This window comes from Schistocerca piceifrons, chromosome 1 (genome assembly GCF_021461385.2).
Source record: "Schistocerca piceifrons isolate TAMUIC-IGC-003096 chromosome 1, iqSchPice1.1, whole genome shotgun sequence".
NCBI classification, from domain to species: domain Eukaryota; kingdom Metazoa; phylum Arthropoda; class Insecta; order Orthoptera; family Acrididae; genus Schistocerca; species Schistocerca piceifrons.
In genome coordinates, this window is record NC_060138.1 from 1,239,261,440 (window position 1) to 1,239,279,225 (window position 17,786).

Consider the following 17,786-nt stretch of genomic DNA (forward strand, 5'->3'; position numbering starts at 1 on the left):
GGTCAAGAAGAGAATAGAAGTTTTTGAAATATGGTGTTACAGAAGAATGCTGAAGATTAGATGGGTAGATCACATGACTAACGAGGAGGTATTGAATAGAATCAGGGAGAAGAGAAATTTGTGGCACACCTTCACTACAAGAAGGGATCGGTGGGTACGACATGTTCTAAGGAGGGAAGAATTTCATATTGCAGCAGTCCCCCCTCCTGCCTCTTAGATTTTGAGGTAGTGAGTGATGCAAGACTTGTCACTGAACATCCCAGAATGTCACTAAGTGTGCCAGTTGATTCTGGCTGTGTGTCATGTCTCTGAGATGGTCTCAGTGGTAAATGACAAGGTCTCAACCCAGCTTCCAGTTGTGTGTGCCAGGTGGTTTGTGATTACACTCTGCCTATAACTTCTGGCCAGATTTCAAATGTTGCCATCTGTCTTTTTGTCAGATCCAGTTGAACAATCCTGTGATCTTCTTTTGGTGTAGTCCATTTGGAAGTGCCTGAGCTTATTTGTCCTAGCGTACTTTTGTCCTGAGTCCATCTCATCCCCACTCATTATGCAGTCATTGCACTGCAGCCAAATATACAAAGGACCTATCAGTATGATGCTTCCATGTCCCACTACCCAATGTTCAGAGTCTGAAAGATGGTGATAAGCTACCTGCACATCTCATCTGGGCATGCTGTGTTGCAATCTCCACCAGAACACATCCAGTAATGTTAGACACACCAGTACGTATAAAGTACTCGCACCATTCTCTATCTGTAGGACTGGAATTTTTTAAAGCTGAAAATAACCTTGTGTGAGGGTTAATCAACATAATCCACAAGCATGAAAATACTGGGTTATCAGTTTGGTAAGTGTTCATATTGTAATACTTTAGTTTTCTGTCTGTGTATGTCGCCACAAAGTTGCATTATGGTTGGCGGATAGGTCTTTAAGTCCCATCAATGATGAGGACATTACAGGCAGATCTCCATTCTAGGTATGAGGTGGAAGGGGAAGGAAATTGACTGTCCTCCTCAAGGGAACCATCACAGCATTGTGCTTAGTTGGTTTTTGGGAAACTACAGAAAATTAAAGTATGGATGGCTGGACAGGGATTTTAACCACATTCTTCCTGAGTGTGAGCCTAGTCTCTTAAGCAAAAAGTGCACTGGGAAAATTTTTTATTAAATATATGGGGGAAAGTGCTCAGTTTCAGCTCTGTAGCTAACCTGTACGGTTCTGTTCTATCCTTTACAAGACTCTGACTGAAAAATGAGTCAACACCTGCATAGTTCTGCCTTCTTCAGCACCTTTAAAATTTTCTAAAAAATATTGGAATGTGAACATATTCACCCTTTTTTATGCTGAGAGAGATGGAGGCAGTGACAGTGGTAAAAAGATGGAAAAAATAGTAAATAGTGGCTGTGGTATAGAAAGAGTGAAGGAGACAATGGCAGTGTGAGAGAAAGATAGGGAGACAGTGGCAGTGGAACATAGTTGACAGTGACAAGAGTAATAGGAAAAGAGTGAAGGAGACACTGGCATTTGGAGAGAAATAAAGGGAAGGAGGAAGTAGGATTGGATGAGAGCCAGCGATAATATGGGTCTGTGACATTGACAGCGAGGAAGAGATGGGTAGTGACAGTGAGAAGAGACTTACCAGTGGGAAGGAATGAACCAGATAAGTGCAGAAAGAGAGAGCAAGAGAGAGACAGTGGCAGTGAGTGGAGACAGTAGTAGTAGTAGTAGTAGTAGTAGGACAGATTGTGGCTGTGAGACAGGAAATGTGACGGTTTGAGAGACATATAGAGACAATGACAATGAGTTGGGCTGAAAGAGTGAGTAAGAGTAGACATGTGGGAGTGGATGAGTGTGAGCGACTTACAGCAATAGACTAGTGGGTGTGAGAAAGTTACCATTGGGGGAGCTTGTGGGAGTGAAAGTGAATTGCATATTAAAAAGAGTGTGAATATCCTTCCATGTCAAAATTTTTGGGCGAATTTTTAAAGATGGTGAGGGAGATGGAATGAGGCAGCTGTTACACAACTTTTCAGTCAGAGACTTTTATACAGGAACATATTCACTTTTTTTTCGCTGATAGGAGCATTTCTCTACTCGTTCCTAGTGCACATTCTTTTTTTTATTATTTTACAGGTGTTTCAACAGTAAAAATAGTGATGGACGCAAATGTAATTCTAACAGCAAAAAATCCCAAATTAATTAATTACATACAAAAAAACGGAATATTTTGGAAATGTATTTTGACTAATAATCAAGTATAAAATTATATAAATAATCTAAATTCAAATTTTTTACTTCAATACATGTATGTACTATGGTTAGAAGTTACAAAAAATTATACAAGTAAAACAAAATTACACATGAAGCTTTATTAGACTGCAATTTGAATTAAATAACTGTTTCATTTTCTTTACAAAATAGCAACAGTGTAACACTAACATTACAATGTGAAGGAATTTGTAAATGAATGTGTTGGTTAAACATTAATAAAACCAATGTATTCAATGTACAGAATACAGAAGGGCACACTCAGGTCAGTCTCAGAGGCTCTCAGTGTTCACAGTCCATTGGGGGAAATTACTTTTATGTCAGAATAAAGTCTAAAAGTAGGTATAAGAAAGGAACCACATCATTGCTAGCTGGAAGCTGGGACTAGAGAACTTGTGGTTTGGAGCCAATTCTCTACAGCAGTGGCCAATAGTTATTCACATGGTTTCCTCTAGCTACATATTAGCTAACCCCAATGGGTACCTAGTGGGAAGGCTAGCAGCAGACCACATTCCACAGGAACAAACAACCTTTGGTGAAGTGACGATCTTGCTTGCTATGTAGACCACAATGAACTGTACTTGAATGTTACCATATAACATTAAAATAAAAAATTCAAAATAAATATCAGACTGGCTGTGTGAGTTGCACAAGTTATCACATTTATGAATGTTACTGTTGTCAGCTATGACTGACTGTTGATAACTAACTTCATAAAAGAGCATCTTTTATCTGAAACAAATACTAACAAAGAGATAGAGGGGCTGGCCAGTACTTACCTCAGCTCAGTACAGCCGATAGATACACAAAAAACAGAACAAAAAATTACGTTCTTAGCTTTCAGAACTTTGTTCCTTCATCAGGGAGGAGAGAGGGGAAAAAAAAGGGAAGAAGGGAAAGTGGATTCAGTTACTCACAACCCAGGTTATGAAGGAACAGGGAAAGGAAAACAAGGAGGGTAGCAAGGATGGAGGCATGGTTGTCAGAGGGAAGCCAAAGATATTCTACTGTAAGTACTGTGCCAGCTTCAAACCAAAGAGGATGCATACAGAAGTAAAGAGGTGTATAGTATAAAGACAAACACAACTATGGAGGATGAAAAGATGCGTGAATGGCTAAAGAGGAAAGGGAAAGAAGAGAATACTGAAAACTAAGTGAGAGTGAGGTTATTTAACGTAGGTTCAGTCCAGGGAGATGGCGGGATGAAAGGATGTGTTGGGAGTGCAAGTTCCCATCTCCGCAGTTCCGAGGCACTGGTGTTGGGTGGGAGAAGCCAAATGGCACATACGGTGTAGCAGGTTCCTAGGTCCCTAGAATTATGCTGGAGGGCATGCTCTGCTACTGGGTATTGGACATCTCCTAGGCGGACAGTTCGTCTGTGTCCGTTCATGCGCTCAGCCAGTTTAGTTGTTGTCATACCGATGTAAAAGGCTGCGCAGTGCAGGCATGTCAGCTGATAAATGACATGTGTAGTTTCACATGTGGCCCTGCCTTGAATTGTGTATGTTTTACCAGTAGCGGGGCTGGAGTAGGTGGTTGTGGGGGGATGCATGGGGCAGGTTTTGCAGCGGGGTCGGTTACAGGGGTAGGAACCGCTGGGTAGAGAAGGTAGTCTGAGAATATTGTAGGGTTTGACAAGGATGTTACGGAGGTTAGGGGGGCGACGAAAGGCAACTCTAGGTGTTGTGGGGAGAATTTTGTCAAGGGATGATCTCATTTCAGGGGTTGATTTGAGAAAGTCATATCCCTGGCGGAGTAATTTGTTGATGTATTCGAGGCCAGGATAATACTGGGTGACAAGGGGGATGCTTCTGTGTGGTCTGGGGGTAGGAAAATTGTTGTTGGCCGGGGAGGAATGTATTGCTCAGGAGATCTGTTTGTGGACAAAGTCTGCACGATAGTTGTGGGGGAGGAAAGCATTGGTCAGGTTATTGGTGTAATTGTTGAGGGATTCGTCACTTTAGCAGATACGTTTGCCACGAATACCTAGGCTGTAGGGAAGGGAGCGTTTGATGTGGAAGTGAAGGTACTGTTGTTTGTTTGCGGGTTTGATATGGACAGAGGTGTGGATGTGAGCTTCAACAAGATGAAGGTCAACATTCAGGAAGCTGGCTTGGGGTTTGGAGAAGGACCAGGTGAAATTCAGATTCGAAAAGGAGTTGAGGTTATGGAGGAAATTAAGGAGTGTTTCTTCACCATGAGTCCAGACCACAAAGATGTCATCTAAGAACCTATACCAGGCCAGGGGAAGCAGCTGTTGGGTCTTCAGGAAAGCCTCCTCCATGCGGCCCATGAAGAGGTTGGCATAGAACGGAGCCATCCTGGTTCCCATGGCCGTTCCCCTGATTTGTTTGTAGGTCTGTCCTTCAAAAGTGAAGTAATTATGGGTGAGGATGAAGTTGGTAAGTGGGATAAGGAACGAGGTTCTTGGAAGATCTTCGGGTGGGTGTTGGGAGAGGTAGTGCTCAAGGGCAGAGAGACCATGGGTATGTGGGATGTTTGTGCAAAGGGATGTAGCATCTATGGTGACAAGAAAGGTTTCAGGTGGGAGAGGAGTGGGAATGGATTTGAGGCGTTCTAGGAAGTGGTTTGTGTCTTTGATGTAGGACGGGAGTCTGTGGGTGATAGGTTGGAGGTGTTGGTCTACCAGAGCTGAGATACATTGTGTTGGGGCTTTGAAGCCTGCTACAATGGGACGACCAGGATGGTTCTCTATGTGGATTTTGGGTAATAGGTAGAAAGTAGGGGTACGTGGCTCAGGTGGAGTGAGTAGGTCTATGGAAGCCATTGTCAGGCCTTGTGAGGGACCTTGGATTTTTAGGATTTTGTGCATCTCAGTCTGGATGGAGGAAATGGGATCCTGGGTAGTAGCTTTGTAGGTTGAGGTGTCGGAGAGTTGACGCAGTCCTTCTGCCACATACTCCACACAGTCAAGTACCACAGTTGTGGAGCCTTTATGACAATAGAGCAGTCTGTTTTCAGCTCCTTAATGGCACAGGATTCAGCTGGGGTGATGTTGGGGGTTGTCGAGATGTTCTTCAAGAAGGACTGGGAGGCAACACTGGATGTGAGGAATTCCTGCAAGGGATGGTTTTGGGGGAGAGGAGGAGGATCCCTTTGAGAAGGCAGTCGGAACTGTTCTGGACAGGGTTCAACACTGGGTCTAGTATTTGGGGGCTGTGTTTGCGTAGTGAAGTGATATTTCCAGTTGAGGTTCCGAGTGAATGAGAGGAGATCTTGAACCAGGTCAGTGCGGTTGAATTTAGGCGTGGGGCTAAAGGTTAAGCCTTTTGATAGAACAGATGTCTCTGGAGGAGAGAGGGATCTGGATGAGAGGTTTAGAACTGAATTGGGACTGGTGATATGTGGCATTTGACTGTGGTTATAGTTGAGATTTGGTCTGTGTGGGGTATGTGCTGGGATTGGGAGATTGCGTAGGGTGGCTAGGCTAGGTTTGTGTTGGCTATGAGGGGAGTTTGTTGAAGGTTCTGTTGTGGTTGGTGTTTGTGAGGGATAGGGAGAGGGACCCCACTTCTTAGGTGTTGCACTAGCACTGCGGATAGTTTTTTCAGGTGGTGTGTGGCATGGAAATCAAGTTTACAGCTGGCGTCTAGGACGATGTTCCTGAGTGTGTTCTCCAAGCAAGGGTTTGAGAGGTGGAGGACTTTGAAGAGAGATAGGAGCTGTTGGGAGTGATGGTTTAGATTAGATTAGATTAGATTAGATTAATACTAGTTCCATGGATCATGAATACGATATTTCGTAATGATGTGGAACGAGTCAAATTTTCCAATACATGACATAATTACGTTAATTTAACAACATACTTAAGTTAATATAACAACTTTATTTTTTTTGTGTTTTTTGTTTTTCTTTATTTTTTATTTTTATAATTTTTTAATATTTCTGTTTGTTTTTTTTTTTCTTAATTTATATCTAAAAATTCCTCTATGGAGTAGAAGGAGTTGTCATTCAGAAATTCTTTTAATTTCTTCTTAAATACTTGTTGGTTATCTGTCAGAGTTTTGATACTATTTGCTAAGTGACCAAAGACTTTAGTGCCAGTATAATTCACCCCTTTCTGTGCCAAAGTTAGATTTAATCTTGAATAGTGAAGATCGTCCTTTCTCCTAGTATTGTAGTTATGTTGTTGTTGTTGTTGTTGTGGTCTTCAGTCCTGAGATAGGTTTGATGCAGCTCTCCATGCTACTCTATCCTGTGCAAGCTTCTTCATCTCCCAGTACCTACTGCAGCCTACATCCTTCTGAATCTGCTTAGTGTATTCATCTCTTGGTCTCCCTCTACGATTTTTACCCTCCACGCTGCCCTCTAATGCTAAATTTGTGATCCCTTGAGGCCTCAAAACATGTCCTACCAACCGATCCCTTCTTCTAGTCAAGTTGTGCCACAAACTTCTCTTCTCCCCAATCCTATTCAATACCTCCTCATTAGTTACGTGATCTACCCACCTTATCTTCAGCATTCTTCTGTAGCACCACATTTCGAAAGCTTCTATTCTCTTCTTGTCCAAACTGGTTATCGCCCATGTTTCACTTCCATACATGGCTACACTCCATACAAATAGTTTCAGAAACGACTTCCTGACACTTAAATCTATACTCGATGTTAAAAAATTTCTCTTCTTCAGAAACGATTTCCTTGCCATTGCCAGTCTACATTTTATATCCTCTGTACTTTGACCATCATCAGTTATGCACACTGCTATTACTTTTGAATTGGGTTTGGTTGTTAATAACAAATTTCATAAGAGAGTATATATACTGAGAAGCTACTTTGAACATCCCTAGATCCTTAAATAAATGTCTGCAGGATGATCTTGGGTGGACTCCAGCTATTATTCTGATTACACGCTTTTGTGCAATAAATACTTTATTCCTCAGTGATGAATTACCCCAAAATATGATGCCATATGAAAGCAATGAGTGAAAATAGGCGTAGTAAGCTAATTTACTAAGATGTTTATCACCAAAATTTGCAATGACCCTTATTGCATAAGTAGCTGAACTCAAACGTTTCAGCAGATCATCAATGTGTTTCTTCCAATTTAATCTCTCATCGATGGACATACCTAAAAATTTGGAATATTCTACCTTAGCTATATACTTCTGATTAAGGTCTATATTTATTAATGGCGTCATACCATTCACTGTACGGAACTGTATGTACTGTGTCTTATCAAAATTCAGTGAGAGTCCGTTTACAAGGAACCACTTAGTAATTTTCTGAAAGACAGTATTGACAATTTCATCAGTTAATTCTTGTTTCTCAGGTGTGATTACTATATTTGTATCATCAGCAAAGAGAACTAACTTTGCCTCTTCATGAATATAGAATGGCAAGTCATTAATATATAATAAGAACAACAAAGGACCCAAGACTGACCCTTGTGGAACACCATTCTTGATAGGTCCCCAGTTTGAGGAATGTGCTGATCTTTGCATGTTACGAGAACTACTTATTTCAACTTTCTGCACTCTTCCAGTTAGGTACGAATTAAACCATTTGTGCACTGTCCCACTCATGCCACAATACTTGAGCTTGTCTAGCAGAATTTCATGATTTACACAATCAAAAGCCTTTGAGAGATCACAAAAAATCCCAATGGGTGGTGTTCGGTTATTCAGATCATTCAAAATTTGACTGGTGAAAGCATATATGGCATTTTCTGTTGAAAAACCTTTCTGGAAACCAAACTGACATTTTGTTCGTACTTCATTTTTACAGATATGTGAAGCTACTCTTGAATACATTACTTTCTCAAAGATTTTGGATAAAGCTGTTAGAAGGGAGATTGGACGGTAATTGTTGACATCAGATCTATCCCCCTTTTTATGCAAAGGTATAACAATAGCGTATTTCAGTCTATCAGGGAAAATGCCCTGTTCCAGAGAGCTATTACACAGGTGGCTGAGAATCTTACTTATCTGTTGAGAACAAGCTTTTAGTATTTTGCTGGAAATGCCATCAATTCCATGTGAGTTTTTGCTTTTAAGCAAGTTTATTATTTTCCTAATTTCAGAGGGAGAAGTGGGTGAGATTTCAATTGTATCAAATTGCATAGGTATGGCCTCTTCCATTAACAGCCTAGCATCTTCTAATGAGCACCTGGATCCTACTATATCTACAACATTTAGAAAATGATTATTAAAAATATTTTCAACTTCTGACTTTTTGTTCGTAAAGCTTTCATTCAATTTGATGGTAATACTGTCTTCCTGTGCTCTTGGTTGACCTGTTTCTCTTTTAATAATATTCCAAATTGTTTTAATTTTATTATCAGAATTGCTGATTTCAGACATGATACACATACTCCTGGATTTTTTAATAACTTCTCTTAATATAACACAGTAGTTTTTATAATTTTTGATAGTTTCTGGGTCACTACTCTTTCTTGCTGTCAGATACATTTCCCTTTTCCGGTTACAAGATATTTTTATACCCTTAGTAAGCCATGGTTTGTTACAAGGTTTCTTACGAGTATATTTAACTATTTTCTTGGGGAAGCAGTTTTCAAATGCATTTACAAAAGTGTCATGAAATAAATTATATTTTAAATTGGCATCAGGTTCACGGTACACCTCATCCCAGTCCAACTGCTGTAGGCTTTCCCTGAAATTTGCAATTGTTAAATCGTTGACTGAACGTACTACTTTGGAGGACTGTTTAGTATTGCTGAATGGAGCTATGTCATATATTGTAACTAGCTGTGCACCATGATCAGAAAGACCATTTTCAACAGGCTGAGCATTTATCTGGTTAAACTTATCTTGGTCTATAAAGAAGTTATCTATCAGTGAGCTGCTATCCTTTACCACTCGAGTAGGAAAATCAATAACGGGTGTCAAATTGAAATAACCGAGTAATAATTCAAGGTCATTTTTCCTATTACCCTCTTTCAGAGAATCTACATTGATGTCCCCACAAATAATAATTTGCTTCCCCCTGTCTGACAGATAGCACAACAAGGAGTCCAAATTTTTCAGAAATAGATGAAAATTTCCTGATGGGGACCTATATACAGTTACAATTATAAATGTGCCTTTATTTAATTTAAGCTCACAGGCACATGCTTCTATATGTTTCTCTACACAAAACTTTTTTGTTTCTATACTTTTTGCACAATGATAACTTTTGACATATATGGCAACTCCTCCTTTCTCCATATTTTCTCTCATTACATGTGCAGAGGGCTTATAACCACTTACATTTACCTTATCCATATCAGTAACAATGTGATGCTCAGACAGGCATAGTATATCTATTTCATTCTCAGCTTCTAAATCTTCTAAACAAACCAGAAGCTCATCTACTTTATTCTTTAAACTCCTAATATTTTGATGAAATATACTTACATTATTTTTAATTATACTTTTATGAGAACCTTTCCTTATTCTAACATTTGCAGTACTCTCCTGTCTGAGTTTCTCATTGTGCTTAGGCCTAGTTGCTATACCAGTGGCCACATGGTGTTCAGAGAGGCAGATTATGTCAACTGGGTTGGATGACTTTAATTCATCAATGCAATTGCCTAGGACTGAGAGACAACTTGGTGGAGATAAAATTTCTGGTGATTGGTGAAAATTTATAATTGGTAGCTGTGATTGGTGATCCAATGTGCTAGAATTGTGCTGTTTAATTTCTTTCCTAAACTGAAGATTTGTTTCAATCCTGACCTCTCGTAGAACTTGACATCTTTCTGTCTTACCTATCCTAAAAAAGGTGCTGCTCCAACACCTGTAACCACTGGTATTTTACCATTCATGGCAGTGCCTCCCCCCTTTAAATTTCCTGCTATTACCCCAGCCAGTTTCCCCTTCCCTTTCCTGTTGAGATGTAGGCCGTGCCTGGTATAGTCCCACCTACTGAGATAATCAACAGGAACCACACCAATATGAGCCCCCGCACCCGACCCAAGCAGCCGTTCCAACTCCAAATTAACTCTCCCAACAGAAGAGTTCAAATGAGGCCGGTCATGGCGTCTCAGGACAGATACAAATTCAACATTGGTGTGTCTCGATGCCGACGCAATCTTTACCAGGTCACACTCTATACTGTACCCAGGATCTCTGTCGATGCTGTTCCCTGGCCCTCCCACAATAACCACGGTGTCTTCCCTGGTAAATCCTTTACAGAGTGAACCTAAATCCTCTGTCACCTGATCCAGACTAGCACTTGGTTTGAAAAAATTCGTGACCTGGTATTCTGGCCCTAATTCCTCCTGCAGAAGTTGGCCTACACCTCTGGCATGAGAACTGCCTAACAACAAAACTTTCTTCCTTTTCGATGACTTTCCTACATTCTTTTTCAATTTCCTATTGAAAGTTTGTTGTGTCCTGTCTACACCTACCTCTGCTTGAGGCTCATCAGTTTCTAACTGAAGCAACAGGTCAAACTTATTTTTGACATTCACCACAAAACTGTCAGACTTAGTTCTAGGCCTGTTCCTTCTGCTACCTGTTGCCACTTCCCACCTCTCTCTGCCCTTCTCCCTCCTTAACCTGTCCAGATCTTCCCTAGCCTGATCTAGCTCAGCCTGAAGGGCAGCAATTTTCCCCTCCTGTTCCACTATCTTCCTATCGCTGCTGCAAATCCTACATAACCACTGATGAGCCTGATCCACTTTCCCAACACCCACGCCACTGCAGTCCCCCCAGTGAAAAAAAGTACTGCATCCATCACACCAAACCCCGGAACTAACAATTCTACGGCAAGTCAGGCACTTCTCACTCATGGCAAAAATAATACTTTAGCTAGAATAAATCAATTAAATTACCGAAAATCAAAAAAGACGTTACAAGAATTAAGCCTATTCACAAATGCATATAAGCAAGTTTCTGATTTAAAATTCCGCTGTTTTTCTAAGATCTGTATTAAAACAACGAAGGAATACGCTATTTATTATATATTTCACTCGGTGGAATGAAAAAAAGGACAATTAAACGAGATACTTTAACTTTGATTCTCCAAAAACGTTACGAGAATTAGGCCTATAAACAAATGTATATAGGCAAGTTTCTGATAAAAAGTTACGCTGTTTTTCTGAAATCTGTATTTAAACAATGAAGTTGTACGCTATTTACGGTAGTTTACTTATCTGTTACCGAGAAACTAGTTAAATTACCGTGAAACAAGAAACAAACACGTTTACAAAATTTAAGCCTAAGCGCGACTTCGCGAAGTTACGATCTTTTCGTGTTTTCTGAAAAAATACGCAAAGAAAAGTCAAACCTTTAACGGCAAGACTAAACGATACACTAATGCACGTATTTAATTTGTTGTCGGCGTTAAACTAAATTATATTCCTGTCTAAATCACTTAACTTTCTGGAAATGGTTTCTGGCGTCACTTACTCGGCGGCCATCTTGGTTACATGAAGTAGTGTAGAGATTCAGGACAAGTTGGGTAAGGGCTAAGGACTGAAGGTTCTGGAAGTCCAAGAGAGACTGGTGGAAGGAGGAATTGCACCCAGAGACGGGAACTTTTAAGGTAAGTCCTTTAGGGGTAATTCCAAAGGTTAAGCAGGACCGGAGGAAAAGTATGTGGGATTGCAGTTTGGCTACGGTGAATGCATGTTTCCGGAATGAATGTAAATAATGTGGTATAGGATTAGGGTACATAGTGGGTAACTGGTGGGTAGGGAAATTAAATAACTAAAGTTAAAATAGTAATCATAAGAAGGAATAAAACACGGAGGGAATGATGAGAAAGAAAGAAAGAAAGAAATTGTATTGGTAATGTTCAATACTAAAGAAAGACCACTAAATAAGAAAAATACGGAAAAAGTTGACCAGACTAAGCAAGTGTGTCCAGATCAGGGGAAAAGGACACACGTTGCTCAAAAAATGAGATAGCTAGTGGCGAAAAAAGATCGCGCATGCCGTTGCCGCAAAAAAGTTCCAGGGGGGCGCAGAAATGTCCCAAAAAAATTTCCAGTGGCAGAGAAAGATAGCCACTGGCACAAAAATAACGCCAGCAACACGAAATCGACGGAAATGGATGAAACTGGTAGGTGTGGAAGAGATTGTTGGCAGTGATTGTTGGCTGGAAAACAGCGAATAACGAACGTTAAAACTATGTTATGTTAAATAAATCAATAAATAAATAAAGAGAAGTGGACTATAAACGGAACAAGATAATAGGAAGAAAATGAAACTAGCACAGTTGGTGACGAAAATATTTATTTATGTACATATAAAACACTGAAGAAGAGAAAGTGTTTAGATGACAGATGTAAGTGAGAGCTAACAAAAGGGACAAAACAATGAAGGATGTGGACCATATAGGTGATCTAAATGAATAATGGAAAATCTCATATAAAGATGTGAAACAAATACTAACAAAGAGATAGAGGGGCTGGCCAGTACTTACCTCAGCTCAGTACAAAGAGAACCATCCTGGTCGTCCCATTGTAGCAGGCTTCAAAGCCCCAACACAATGTATCTCAGCTCTGGTAGACCAACACCTCCAACCTATCACCCACAGACTCCCGTCCTACATCAGACACAAACCACTTCCTAGAACGCCTCAAATCCATTCCCACTCCTCTCCCACCTGAAACCTTTCTTGTCACCATAGATGCTACATCCCTTTACACAAACATCCCACATACCCATGGTCTCTCTGCCCTTGAGCACTACCTCTCCCAACACCCACCCGAAGATCTTCCAAGAACCTCGTTCCTTATCCCACTTACCAACTTCATCCTCACCCATAATTACTTCACTTTTGAAGGACAGACCTACAAACAAATCAGGGGAACGGCCATGGGAACCAGGATGGCTCCGTTCTATGCCAACCTCTTAATGGGCCGCATGGAGGAGGCTTTCCTGAAGACCCAACAGCTGCTTCCCCTGGCCTGGTATAGGTTCTTAGATGACATCTTTGTGGTCTGGACTCATGGTGAAGAAACACTCCTTAATTTCCTCCATAACCTCAACTCCTTTTCGAATCTGAATTTCACCAGGTCCTTCTCCAAACCCCAAGCCAGCTTCCTGAATGTTGACCTTCATCTTGTTGAAGCTCACATCCACACCTCTGTCCATATCAAACCCGCAAACAAACAACAGTACCTTCACTTTGATAGCTGCCATCCATTCCACATCAAACGCTCCCTTCCCTACAGCCTAGGTATTCGTGGCAAACATATCTGCTACAGTGACGAATACCTCAACAATTACACCAATAACCTGACCAGTGCTTTCTTCCCCCACAACTATCGTGCAGACTTTGTCCACAAACAGATCTCCTGAGCAATACATTCCTCCCCGGCCAACAACAATGTTCCTACCCCCAGACCACACAGAAAGATCCCCCTTGTCACCCAGTATTACTCCGCCAGGGATATGACTTTCTCAAATCAACCCCTGAAATGAGATCATCCCTTGACAAAATTCTCCCCACAACACCTAGAGTTGCCTTTCGTCGCCCCCCCTAACCTCCGTAACATCCTTGTCAAACCCTACAATATTCCCAGACTACCTTCTCTACCCAGCGGTTCCTACCCCTGTAACTGACCCCGCTGCAAAACCTGCCCCATGCATCCCCCCACAACCACCTACTCCAGCCCCGCTACTGGTAAAACATACACAATTCAAGGCAGGGCCACATGTGAAACTACACGTCATTTATCAGCTGACATGCCTGCACTGCGCAGCCTTTTACATCGGTATGACAACAACTAAACTGGCTGAGCGCATGAACGGACACAGACAAACTGTCCGCCTAGGAGATGTCCAATACCCAGTAGCAGAGCATGCCCTCCAGCATAATTCTAGGGACCTAGGAACCTGCTACACCGTATGTGCCATTTGGCTTCTCCCACCCAACACCAGTGCCTCGGAACTGCGGAGATGGGAACTTGCACTCCCAACACATCCTTTCATCCCGCCATCCCCCTGGACTGAACCTACGTTAAACAACCTCACTCTCACTTAGTTTTCAGTCTTCTCTTCTTTCCCTTTCCTCTTTAGCCATTCACGCATCTTTTCATCCTCCATAGTTGTGTTTGTCTTTATACTATACACCTCTTTACTTCTGTATGCATCCTCTTTGGTAAGAAGCTGGCACAGTACTTACTGTAGAATATCTTTGGCTTCCCTCTGACAACCATGCCTCCGTCCTTGCTACCCTCCCTGTTTTCCTTTCCCTGTTGCTTCATAACCTGGGTTGTGAGTAACTGAATCCACTTTCCCTTCTTCCCTTTTTTTCCCCTCTCCCCTCCCTGATGAAGGAACAAAGTTCTGAAAGCTAGGAACATAAATTTTTGGTTCTGTTTTTTGTGTATCTATCGGCTGTACTGAGCTAAGTGCTGGCCAGCCCCTCTGTCTCTATTTTAGTATTTGTTTCACATCTTTATATGAGATTTTCCATTAATCATTTACACCTTTTATCTGAGGTTGTTGTTGGTATTCCCAATTATTTAAGGAGCTGTCGATAAGAGTTCTGGAGTGAACACTGCATTATCCTTATTACACCCTTTTGTGCAACTAACAATTTTTTCCCACAGTGATGAGTTACCTCATAAAATGATGCTACAAGACATTAGTGAATGAAAATAGGAAACTTTTTTACATTTTCATTTCTAAAATCTGAAATTATGTGTAATGCAAAATTCGTGGAGCTTCAGTGTTTAAGATGATCTGTAACATGTGATTTCCAGTTCAGGTGCTTGTTAATATAAACACCTAAGAATTTAAAATACTCCATTTAAGTCATTGAAATATCCTCATACATTACTCCTAATTGTGTGGTCAGACCTTGTGCAGTACTGAATTCCATGTATTGTGTTCTATCTAAATTTGTTGACAGTCCATTTGCAGAGAATCAGTTACTAATTTTCAAGAAAATATTATTTATATTCAAAAGTGTTGAAGTTACTCCTAAGACTTACTATAATACCTACATCATCAACAAAGGGAATGATTTTTGCTTGGTTCTTACACAAAAAAAATTTCCCCAGTAGTGTCAATTAGGAGGTAACTAATGAGTGATCAGTAATTATTAATATCTGTATTACAACACTCTTGTAAAGGATCCTGACAATAGCATATTTCAGTGAGTCTGAAAATATTCCCTGTGATTTTGTTGTGTTGCATATGTGACTGAATACGCTATATAAATGTGAAGAACAGCATTTTGATGCTGTACTTGAGATATTGTCAGCTCTTTGAGAGTTTTTTGGCAGAGCCTGTAGTAATTTTTATTTGACTGTATGTAAGCAGCATTGCTTCTTCCATATATTCTATTCCTTTATCCTTGCCAATTTTATGAGCTATTTCAAAGAAGTGATTATTAAATACTTCTGCTATCATTTAGTATGCTGTTTTCTTTATTAACAAATGGGTGCTAACAAGTTGTATGTCCAGTCAAACCTATTTAAATCTGCCATTTGCTAGAGCATGATTGCCATTCTTCTTCCACAAAGAAAGCAGTTCTCAGTGCAAAAAACATGGTCTTCAGTTGAAATTTCAGAACCCGGGGTTATGCCCCTTTACCTCTCAGGAATGGGCAGTAATACTGGATTTCACAAAATAAATGTCCAACAAAAGAAGCTTTGGAGTATACTTTGTCTATTTGCACGATTTTGTCTAAATGTTCCTATACTTATTTGTGTGTTATATTATGGGACCAGTTTCAGCAGATACTGCATGTCTCAAACATTGGACTGTAAAACAGAAAAAAAGGTCTTTTGTGTGCTGTCTACATAACTGGATCCTAATGCTATCTGAGATTCATTGGTGTGCCACTAAAATTTGTTTCACTGCTTTTAATATCAAAGAATAAAGTTTCAAATAAAAATAGTTCTCAACTCAGTGAGTCTCCTTCACAAAATAAAATGTGTTGTTTCTACAGTGATAAGAGATTTAGTTAAACATAACTTAAATATTTGCAATTCATGTAATATTTAATGTATATTATTCCTAATTAGGTCTTAATGGTATTGCAGGAAGACCCATGTGAAGTGGAGGACATTGCTAGCAGCAACCCAACAATAGTTACATCACTCATTCTGGAGCTCAATAAATTTAGGTCAAGACTAGTCCCACAAACAAACTGTCCTGTTGATATATCATCTGATCCTGCTCAATTCAACAACACCTGGCACCCTTGGCTTGATTAGGCTACTAAGAAGATTGGTTTTGGTTGAAAGACAATAGAAAAGCCACAACCAAGTGAGATAAACGTGTGTCAGAGTTACATTGTTTCGTACAGTAGATCTATGAAGATCATTTGGTACAGCATCTTCTGCCAGAAAATTTAATATCTGACAGTTTTTTGTGAGATTATCAGTGACATTAACTCATCAGTCACATTTGATAAATCATAGAAAAGAACCTTTAGGGATGTGGAAATATGCATTATTAATTCATAGACACAGTCCACTGCAGGATACTTATGGAAATTATACTAATAACCAATTGCAACTAATGCTAATCTGCTCCTGTTTATAATGTTGGGAATTATGTCCAGATTACTATTAGTAAAAAAAATAGCTACTTTATAAAGAGCCAGTGCTTTCACTCTTACACTGCTCATTTCTGTTCTTATCTAATACTTCCAACTAAGCACTTGGGTAACTTCACACAGAACACTATCAGCTGTCTATACATTAATAAAACTCTGTATAATGTGAACATTAATGTTAACAGTAATTTACTTCCCAAATCCAAATATTTTGATAAATTGTCAGAGTTGCTAAAATGTATTTTTAATTTAGTTTTAAAGATTTGGGAATGTGTAATCTCCTGATGTCTGCCAGCAAACTGTTAAAAGACTTTTGCACTAAAATATTAAATTACATTCTTAACTCTAGCCAATTGGAAAGTATCTTTACTTCTAGTATTGTGTTTATGAATTACACAGTTCATCCAAAATTCACTCATAACTGTAACTACAAATACAGGGTGATTCAAAAAGAATACCACAACTTTAAAAATGTGTATTTAATGAAAGAAACATAATATAACCCTCTGTTATATATCATTACAAAGAGTATTTAAAAAGGTTTTTTTTTTCACTCAAAAACAAGTTCAGAGATGTTCAATATGGCCCCCTCCAGACAATCGAGCAATATCAATCCGATACTCCAACTCGTTCCACACTCTCTGTAGCATATCAGGCGTAACAGTTTGGATAGCTGCTGTTATTTTTCATTTCAAATCATCAATGGTGGCTGGGAGAGGTGGCCGAAACACCATATCCTTAACATACCCCCATAAGAAAAAATTGCAGGGGGTAAGATCAGGGCTTCTTGGAAGCCAGTGATGAAGTGCTCTGTCACGGGCTGCCTGGCGGCCGATCCATCGCCTCGGGTAGTTGACGTTCAGGTTTCATAACTAACCTTTTTCCTAGGACTCTCCATACAGTTGATTGTGGAATTTGCAGCTCTCTGCTAGCTCTGCGAGTCGATTTTCCTGGGCTGCGAACAAATGCTTGCTGGGTGCGTGCTACATTCTCATCACTCGTTCTCGGCCATCCAGAACTTTTCCCTTTGC

At 40.1% G+C, this 17,786-nt stretch overlaps 1 protein-coding gene across 4 annotated transcripts in view; it reads left to right on the top strand.

The window, feature by feature from the left end:
* The window catches only part of LOC124782041 (arylsulfatase B-like), a 132,585-nt gene extending 115,660 nt beyond the window's left edge, over positions 1–16,925 (top strand). For all 4 annotated transcript variants that reach the window (XM_047253909.1, XM_047253908.1, XM_047253912.1 and 1 more), the window contains one exon: positions 16,238–16,925. In XM_047253909.1, coding sequence (XP_047109865.1) covers positions 16,238–16,411 — 174 coding nt within the window. In that variant the 3' untranslated portion in view covers positions 16,412–16,925. The remainder of the gene's footprint in view (positions 1–16,237) is intronic.
* Positions 16,926–17,786: the final 861 nt, after the last annotated feature.